Source organism: Oncorhynchus keta, unplaced genomic scaffold (genome assembly GCF_023373465.1).
Source record: "Oncorhynchus keta strain PuntledgeMale-10-30-2019 unplaced genomic scaffold, Oket_V2 Un_contig_13501_pilon_pilon, whole genome shotgun sequence".
NCBI lineage: Eukaryota > Metazoa > Chordata > Actinopteri > Salmoniformes > Salmonidae > Oncorhynchus > Oncorhynchus keta.
The window spans coordinates 18,588-28,836 of NW_026278251.1; the positions used below are offsets into that span (position 1 = coordinate 18,588).

The following is a 10,249-nucleotide window of genomic DNA, read 5'->3' on the forward strand; positions in this document are numbered from 1 at the left end:
TTATTAAAAGATTAGCTTCACCTAGTTCCATCTCAGCACACTCTCTGTTTGTTTCTGTCCTGTGAATTAAAGAGTCTTCAGTTTACATGGAGGCAGGAGAGGAGAGGCAGGAGAGGAGAGGCAGGAGAGGCAGTAGAGGGAGGCAGGAGAGAAGAGGCAGTAGAGGGAGAGGCAGGGGAGAGGCAGGAGAGAAGAGGCAGGAGAGGTAGTAGAGGGAGAGGCAGGGGGGAGGCAGGGGGAGGCAGGGGGGAGGAGAGGCAGGAGAGGAGAGGCAGGGGGGAGAGGCAGGAGAAGAGAGGCAGTAGAGGGAGAGGCAGTAGAGAGGCAGGAGGAGAGGCAGTAGAGGGAGAGGCAGGGGGGGAGAAGGCAGGAGAGGAGAGGCAGGAGAAGAGAGGCAGGAGGGGAGAGGCAGGAGGGGAGACAGATTTAATCACTCAACTGAATTGATTCACAGATTTCTCACAATGAAATAGTCTACTTTTAGGATGGAACTGAAAATAGATATTTGATAATTTCCACATCATTTATTCAATAATCTTTTCACTTTGTATGTTACAGACATGATATTTCTGTGGTTTGTAAGTATTTAGGAAACCCACATTCTCTGATTCATTCAGCCCAACTCTCTCAGAATAAGTAGGCTGATTATCCAGCTTCTCTCTTCATGACCTGAGTCACCTCTCCTGATCCCTTTGTGGTGTATTCCAGGGACGACACTGCCCCCCTGTGGCCTATTACAGTAACTGCAGGTTCTCAACACCAAAGGCATAGATATTTTTAAAATGTTTTTTTTATTTAACTAGGCAAGTCAGTTAAGAACAAATTATTATTTACAAATACGACCTACCAGGGAAAAAAGTGGGTTAACTGCCTTATTCAGGGGCAGAATGACAGATTTTCTTTTACCTTGTCAGCTTAGGGTTTCGATCTAGCAACCTTTCAGTTACTGGCCCAATGCTGTAATCACTAACCCCCCCCCCAATAAACCTTTATTGAACTGACTAAAAAATATGAATCCCTTATGTATAAATAAAGAGAGGTTTTGTTATATAAAACTTCAGAATAGTGCAATTCTGTGATGAACAAATACGATCAGACACAGCAGCAAGATAACATTTGGTCACAACAAAAAGTAATGTTTTTTCCTCAATTAAATAAAAGTCTAATTATTATTGTCAGGCTTGATGAGTTGGCGTACCCCAGAATAGTGCCTGGGTAGTCTACCTCTTCTGGATCTGTCTCTTCATAATCTGATCTAGGATCAGGTCTCCCTGCTTCACGTCCGTGTTGCCACAGCCAACCACCGGACAGCTGTGGGACGGAGAAAAGGAATATGCTAATGAATCTAATGTTTTAACTGCAACAGTTGTTTAAGTGGAAAACAAGGTGAGAAAACAGCAGGGTAGGACAGAGAGACGACATCACATCCTGATTGACAAGGTGCTATAACAGCAGGGTAGGACAGAGAGACGACATCACATCCTGATTGACAAGGTGCTATAACAGCAGGGTAGGACAGAGAGACGACATCACATCCTGATTGACAAGGTGAGAAAACAGCAGGGTAGGACAGAGAGACGACATCACATCCTGATTGACAAGGTGCTATAACAGCAGGGTAGGACAGAGAGACGACATCACATCCTGATTGACAAGGTGAGAAAACAGCAGGGTAGGACAGAGAGACGACATCACATCCTGATTGACAAGGTGCTATAACAGCAGGGTAGGACAGAGAGACGACATCACATCCTGATTGACAAGGTGCTATAACAGCAGGGTAGGACAGAGAGACGACATCACATCCTGATTGACAAGGTGCTATAACAGCAGGGTAGGACAGAGAGACGACATCACATCCTGATTGACAAGGTGCTATAACAGCAGGGTAGGACAGAGAGACGACATCACATCCTGATTGACAAGGTGCTATAGCAACAGGGTAGGACAGAGAGACGACATCACATCCTGATTGACAAGGTGCTATAACAGCAGGGTAGGACAGAGATACGACATCACATCCTGATTGACAAGGTGCTATAGCAACAGGGTAGGACAGAGAGACGACATCACATCCTGATTGACAAGGTGCTATAACAGCAGGGTAGGACAGAGAGACGACATCACATCCTGATTGACAAGGTGCTATAACAGCAGGGTAGGACAGAGAGACGACATCACATCCTGATTGACAAGGTGCTATAACAGCAGGGGTAGGACAGAGAGACGACATCACATCCTGATTGACAAGGTGCTATAACAGCAGGGTAGGACAGAGAGACGACATCACATCCTGATTGACAAGGTGCTATAACAGCAGGGTAGGACAGAGAGACGACATCACATCCTGATTGACAAGGTGCTATAACAGCAGGGTAGGACAGAGAGACGGACATCACATCCTGATTGACAAGGTGCTATAGCAACAGGGTAGGACAGAGAGACGACATCACATCCTGATTGACAAGGTGCTATAACAGCAGGGTAGGACAGAGAGACGACATCACATCCTGATTGACAAGGTGCTATAACAGCAGGGTAGGACAGAGAGACACATCACATCCTGATTGACAAGGTGCTATAACAGCAGGGTAGGACAGAGAGACGACATCACATCCTGATTGACAAGGTGCTATAACAGCAGGGTAGGACAGAGAGCGACATCACATCCTGATTGACAAGGTGCTATAACAGCAGGGTAGGACAGAGAGACGACATCACATCCTGATTGACAAGGTGCTATAACAGCAGGGTAGGACAGAGAGACGACATCACATCTGATTGACAAGGTGCTATAACAGCAGGGGTAGGACAGAGAGCGACATCACATCCTGATTGACAAGGTGCTAATAACAGCAGGGTAGGACAGAGAGACGACATCACATCCTGATTGACAAGGTGCTATAACAGCAGGGTAGGACAGAGAAGCGACATCACATCCTGATTGACAAGGTGCTATAACAGCAGGGTAGGACAGAGAAGACGACATCACATCCTGATTGACAAGGTGCTATAACAGCAGGGTAGGACAGAGACGACATCACATCCTGATTGACATGGTGCTATAACAGCAGGGGTAGGACAGAGAGACGACATCACATCCTGATTGACAAGGTGCTATAGCAACAGGGTAGGACAGAGACGACATCATCCTGATAAGACAAGATCTAACAGTAACAGGCAGACTCAAGACAACAGAGTGTAAATGAATCGACTAAACCAGCCAATAGGAGCGTCACGTCTCACCGTAACTTCTTCTTCTGGTTTTGCCTGGCCTTGATCATCCCCATAATGGCGTCCCGGTCGTAGTGGTGGTTACACTTCTTGTTCTTCATTGGGTTCACCATCTCCACCTGCAGGGCCACACACAACATGGACACAACCAGACTGTAAGGCTTTATTGTCCTGTTGCCGGGCAGATTAGTTTACAGTGGGGAAAGACATACCATCAGGAGGAGAGACCAACCTGAGGGGACAGGTTAGATCAGGGGGTGTCAAACTCATTTGCACAAGTGTGCCACATACGGCCTAGGGAGATGTCAAGTGGGCGGACCATTAAAATTATACCATACTCTGCTATAAATAACCAAAATATCATGTCTTTTCCTTTGTTTTGGTGTAAAGAAGCAGAACATTAGGAAAATATTGAAATTTAATGAGGAATCACATCCTTAATGAACTATCCTTTTACAAAACATTTCATGAAACACCTCATATTTCCTTAGACAAATGTGCAATTTTACTTTTTATCATTCACAAATATGCATTGCAACTGATCCCACTGATTGTACAAAGGCACAAAACTTTAATTGGTACTGAAAAATATAGTAATGCACTTTAAGATTAAATGAGACTTTTAAAGAAAGGAATTTTTAAACCACTTACACATACGCATATAAATCTAAATGTAATCCCTGCGTACACCTTACAAACTAAGGAGAGTGATTTTTAAATGTGTAATGAAGAAAGTGTTCGCCTGTCCTGTAAATCTGTAAACTTCATACATGAAACATACATACACATACAATACATACTGAAAATGTATGGAGTTGTATGAACAGTAGAATTCCATCACACAACTTTTGTTTTGAAGCTGCTGACTAACATTAAAGTGCACATTTTTAAATCACCACAGTAAGGATTCATCTTCACAGAGCTGTATTCTTTCAATGCAAACAGTATCTAAGGCAGCATTTTAAAGGTGTGTTAGTCTAGTCTGGACTTGTATTTGTACCTGAAACTTGGCATCTTTTGGCCTGTACAGTGCATCAACACCAGGTGTCATGTCCTGACTAGCTGTCACTTTCAGAATGTCATTTAAGTGCTTGTTTGTGAGCCTTGAACGCATTTTTGTTTTATTGATATTCATCACTGAGAAAATTTGTTCACAAAGGTAGGTTGTCCCAAACATGCACAACATTTTAGCAGCCAGGGCTGTTAATTTGGGGTACCCTGGTAGCAGGATAAAAATCTGTAGGCAAATTTGCTCCTTCAAATCTGCCGAGTATTCCCTGGTAGTAGAGCTTGTCGCTGACATCATCTGTCAGACCTCGTTTGAGGCAAATTTGCCCTTCAAATCTGCCAGTATTCCTCGTCAGGCTAATAATACGTCGCTTCTCAGGACATACAAGTTCAGCCGCCTTCATTGCATCGTTTAACAAAGTCACTGTCGGAATAGCGGCTTCGGTAGCTATTTCGCTAGCAATTAGGTAGCTGGCATCGCTGCTTCACTGACTTCTCGGCTCTGGATGAAAGCAGGTTGACTGCTGTTTCCTCAGACCCGCCAGCAATTCGTTAATCTTATCTCTTCTCAGTTGTCCTTGCAAGCCGTCATATTTTTCGCTGTGATGAGTCTCGTAGTGGCGTCGAATATTATATTCCTTCAATACCGAAACTTTTTGCAAACACACCAAGCACAAAGGTTTTCCGTGCATCTCTGTAAAATAAATAGGACGTGGTCCATTTTTTCTTTGAAAATTCTACACTCTTATCTACTTTTCTCCGTTTGGATAACGACATTTTGGCTAATGATATTAACAACGTCGTAACAAGCAGCAGATGGCGCATTGATACCGTCTGCTGTTTTCAGTCTGTCTCAGTGATGCGGCTTATCTTCTACTCTGATGGAAAGAGTGCGCCCCTTAGCGGATAATCCATGAATTGCAGCGAATTAAAAATATTAATTCCATGTCTTTTTGCATTTTTCCACTTTCAAATTATCCTGCGGGCCTGATCGAATGGGGGCGGTTCCCGTATGTTTGACACCCCTGGGTTAGATACTGACAGGAGGAGTAGAGACCAACCTGAGGGACAGGTTAGATACTGACAGGAGGAGTAGAGACCAACCTGAGGGACAGGTTAGATACTGACAGGAGGTGAGGGGACAGGTAGAGACCACCTGAGGGGGACAGGTTAGATACTGACAGGAGGCCACACAGACCAACCTGAGTCAGGGGGGGACAGGAGGAGAGGTTAGATACCAGGGTAGAGACAGGCAGGTTTATACTGACAGGAGGTAGAGACCAACCTGAGTCAGGGGACAGGTTAGATACTGACAGTAGAGACCAACCTGAAGGGGACAGGTTAGATACTGACAGGAGGAGACCAGCCTGAGTAAGGGGACCAACTGACAGGAGGAGTAGAGACCAGCCTGAGGGGACAGGTTAGATACTGACAGGAGGAGTAGAGACCAACCTGAGTAAGGGGACAGGTTAGATACTGACAGGAGGAGTAGAGACCAACCTGGAGGGGACAGGTTAGATACTGACAGGAGGAGTAGAGACCAACCTGAGGGGACAGGTTAGATACTGACAGGAGGAGTAGAGACCAACCTGTCAGGGGACAGGTTAGATACTGACAGGAGGGAGAGACCAACCTGAGGGGACAGGTTAGATACTGACAGAGTCAGGTTAGTAGAGACCAACCTGAGTCAGGGGACAGGTTAGATACTGACAGGAGGAGAGAGACCAACCTGAGTCAGGGACAGGTTAGATACTGACAGGAGGAGATAGAGACCAACCTGAGTCAGGGGACAGGTTAGATACTGACAGGAGGAGTAGAGACCAACCTGAGTCAGGGGACAGGTTAGATACAGACAGGAGGAGAGAGACCAACCTGTCAGGGGACAGGTGAGATACTGACAGGAGGGAGAGACCAACCTGAGTCAGGGGACAGGTTAGATACTGACAGGAGAGAGACCTGATGGGAGGTTAGATACCAGGAGGAGAGAGACCAGGTTAGATACTGACAGGAGGAGAGAGACCAACCTGAGTCAGGGGACAGGTGAGATACTGACAGGAGGAGAGAGACCAACCTGGTGATGGGACAGGTTAGATACTGACAGGAGGAGAGACCAACCTGAGTCAGGGGGACAGGTTAGATACTGACAGGAGGAGAGAGGGGACAGGTTAGATACTGACAGAGGAGAGACCAGCCTGGTGAGGGGACAGGTTAGATACTGACAGGAGGAGTAGAGACCAACCTGAGTCAGGGGACAGGTTAGATACTGACAGGAGGAGAGACCAACCTGAGGGGACAGGTTAGATACTGAGACCAACCTGAGTCAGGGGACAGGTTAGATACTGACAGGAGGAGAGAGACCAACCTGAGTCAGGGGACAGGTGAGATACTGACAGGAGGAGAGAGACCAACCTGAGGGGACAGGTTAGATACTGCCAGGAGGAGAGAGACCAACCTGAGTCAGGGGACAGGTTAGATACTGACAGGAGGAGAGAGACCAACCTGAGGGGACAGGTTAGATACTGACAGGAGGAGTAGAGACCAACCTGAGGGGACAGGTTAGATACTGACAGGAGGGAGATACCAACCTGAGAGGGACAGGTTAGATACTGACAGGAGGAGAGAGACCAACCTGAGTCAGGGGACAGGTTAGATACTGACAGGAGGGAGAGACCAACCAGTCAGGGACAGGTTAGATACTGACAGGAGACCAACCTGAGTCAGGGGACAGGTTAGATACTGACAGGAGGAGAGAGACCAACCTGAGTCAGGGGACAGGTTAGATACTGACAGGAGGAGTAGAGACCAACCTGAGTGAGGGGACAGGTTAGATACTGACAGGAGGAGTAGAGACCAACCTGAGTCAGGGGACAGGTTAGATACTGACAGGAGGAGAGAGACCAACCTGAGGGGACAGGTTAGATACTGACAGGAGGTAGAGACCAACCTGAGGGGACAGGTTAGATACTGACAGGAGGAGTAGAGACCAACCTGAGTGGGGACAGGTTGGAATACTGACAGGAGGAGTAGAGACCAACCTGAGTGAGGGACAGGTTAGATACTGACAGGAGGAGTAGAGACCAACCTGAGGGGGACAGGTTAGATACTGACAGGAGGAGTAGAGACCAACCTGAGGGGACAGGTTAGATACTGACAGGAGGGTAGAGACCAAGCCTGAGTCAGGGGGACAGGTTAGATACTGAGGAGGAGAGACCAGCCTGTCAGGGGACAGGTTAGATACTGACAGGAGGAGAGACCAACCTGAGTCAGGGGACAGGTTAGACTGACAGGAGGAGAGACCAGCCTGAGTCAGGGGACAGGTTAGATACTGACAGGAGGAGAGACCAACCTGAGTGGGGGACAGGTTAGATACTGACAGGGGAGAGAGACCAACCTGAGGGGACAGGTTAGATACTGACAGGAGGAGAGAGACCAACCTGAGTGATGGGACAGGTTAGATACTGATACCAACCTGAGTCAGGGAGGTTAGATACTGATACCAACCTGAGGGGACAGGTTAGATACTGACAGGAGGAGAGAGACCAACCTGAGGGGACAGGTTAGATACTGACAGGAGGAGTAGATACCAACCTGAGGGGACAGGTTAGATACTGCCCGGAGGAGAGAGACCAACCTGAGGGGATTAGGTTAGACACTGACAGGAGGAGTAGAGACCAACCTGAGGGGACAGGTTAGATACTGACAGGAGTAGTAGAGACCAACCTGAGTCAGGGGACAGGTTAGACACTGACAGGAGGAGTAGAGACCAACCTGAGGGGACAGGTTAGATACTGACAGGAGGAGGAGAGACCAACCTGAGGGGACAGGTTAGATACTGACAGGAGGAGAGAGACCAACCTGAGTGATGGGACAGGTTAGATACTGACAGGAGGAGGAGAGACCAACCTGAGGGGACAGGTTAGATACTGACAGGAGTAGAGACCAACCTGAGTCAGGGGACAGGTTAGATACTGACAGGAGGAGTAGAGACCAACCTGAGTCAGGGGACAGGTTAGATACTGACCACCGAGTCAGGGGACAGGAGATACTGACAGGAGAGACCAACCTGAGTCAGGGAACAGGTAGCCAGATACTGACAGGAGGAGTAGAGACCAACCTGAGTCAGGGAACAGGTTAGATACTGACAGGAGGAGTAGAGACCAACCTGAGTCAGGGAACAGGTTAGATACTGACAGGAGGAGTAGAGACCAACCTGAGTCAGGGGAACAGGTTAGATACTGACAGGAGGATACTAGAGACCAACCTGAGGGGACAGGTTAGATACTGACAGAGGAGGAGACCAACCTGAGGGGACAGGTTAGATACTGACAGGAGGGAGTAGAGACCAACCTGAGTCAGGGGACAGGTTAGATACTGACAGGAGGAGAGAGACCAACCTGAGGGGACAGGTTAGATACTGACAGGAGGAGTAGAGACCAACCTGAGGGGACAGGTTAGATACTGACAGGAGGAGAGAGACCAACCTGAGTCAGGGGACAGGTTAGATACTGACAGGAGGAGTAGAGACCAACCTGAGGGGACAGGTTAGATACTGACAGGAGGAGTAGAGACCAACCTGAGTCAGGGGACAGGTTAGATACTGACAGGAGGAGTAGAGACCAACCTGAGGGGACAGGTTAGATACTGACAGGAGGAGAGAGACCAACCTGAGTCAGGGGACAGGTTAGATGAGACCAACTGAGTCAGGGGAGGTTAGATACTGACAGGAGGAGAGAGACCAACCTGGGGGACAGGTTAGATACTGACAGGAGGAGAGAGACCAACCTGAGTCAGGGGACAGGTTAGATACTGACAGGAGGAGTAGAGACCAACCTGAGGGGACAGGTTAGATACTGACAGGAGGAGTAGAGACCAACCTGAGTCAGGGGACAGGTTGAGATACTGACAGGGAGAGAGAGACCAACCTGAGGGGACAGGTTAGATACTGACAGGAGGGAGAGACCAACCTGAGGGGACAGGTTAGATACTGACAGGAGGAGAGAGACCAACCTGGGGACAGGTTAGATACTGACAGGAGGAGTAGAGACCAACCTGAGTCAGGGACAGGTTAGATACTGACAGGAGGAGAGAGACCAACCTGAGGGACAGGTTAGATACTGACAGGAGAGTAGAGACCATCCTGAGTCAGGGACAGGTTAGATACTGACAGGAGAGAGACCAACCTGAGGGACAGGTTAGATACTGACAGGAGGAGAGAGACCAACCTGAGGGGACAGGTTAGATACTGACAGGAGGAGAGAGACCAACCTGAGGGGACAGGTTAGATACTGACAGGAGGAGAGAGACCAACCTGAGGGGACAGGTTAGATACTGACAGGAGGAGAGAGAGACCAACCTGAGACCAGGGGACAGGTTAGATACTGACAGGAGGAGAGAGACCAACCTGAGGGGACAGGTTAGATACTGACAGGAGGAGAGAGACCAACCTGAGTCAGGGGACAGGTTAGATACTGACAGGAGGAGAGAGACCAACCTGAGGGGACAGGTTAGATACTGACAGGAGGAGAGAGACCAACCTGAGGGGACAGGTTAGATACTGACAGGAGGAGAGACCAACCTGAGTCAGGGGACAGGTGAAGTTAACCTCACTCTGCGTCACAGCAACGTCCTCATCCATCTCCTCCTCCATATTCTCTGCTGCCTCAGGGTTCACTGATGGAGACAGAACATACACACAAGACAGGTTAACCAGTCACCATGTGGGACATGCAACTAGTGTGTGTGTGTGTGTGTGTGTGTGTGTGTGTGTGTGTGTGTGTGTGTGTGTGTGTGTGTGTGTGTGTGCGCGCGCCTCACCTGTTTTGAGTGCGTTTCTGACGTTCTCCTTAAAGCTGACCAGCTTGACGTGGTTCTGCAGCTCTCCCTCAGACAGACTGCCGTGTGTCTCAGTGAACTTCTCCTTCACCAGGGACTTCAGTCTGAACATGGCCTCGGGCTCCTGGTTCCTCACCTGGAGAACAGGAGGCAGGTAACATCAGACAGGCGCTCT

General features: G+C 48.4%; 1 protein-coding gene and 1 long non-coding RNA gene across 2 annotated transcripts; both read right to left on the bottom strand.

The window, feature by feature from the left end:
- Positions 1–772: 772 nt before the first annotated feature.
- LOC127918170 (E3 SUMO-protein ligase NSE2-like) lies at positions 773–10,234 on the bottom strand. The gene is made up of 4 exons (XM_052501447.1): positions 10,057–10,234; positions 9,818–9,912; positions 3,247–3,353; positions 773–1,311 (listed from the first exon to the last, which is right to left on the bottom strand). The coding sequence occupies exons 1-4, from the start codon at positions 10,184–10,186 to the stop codon at positions 1,221–1,223; spliced, it is 423 nt and encodes a 140-aa protein (XP_052357407.1). The 5' UTR covers positions 10,187–10,234; the 3' UTR covers positions 773–1,220.
- Positions 6,728–7,156, bottom strand: LOC127918171 (uncharacterized). Its single transcript, XR_008099253.1, has 3 exons — positions 7,098–7,156; positions 6,955–7,001; positions 6,728–6,785 (listed from the first exon to the last, which is right to left on the bottom strand). It is a non-coding gene; the product is annotated as an uncharacterized LOC127918171 (long non-coding RNA).
- Positions 10,235–10,249: the final 15 nt, after the last annotated feature.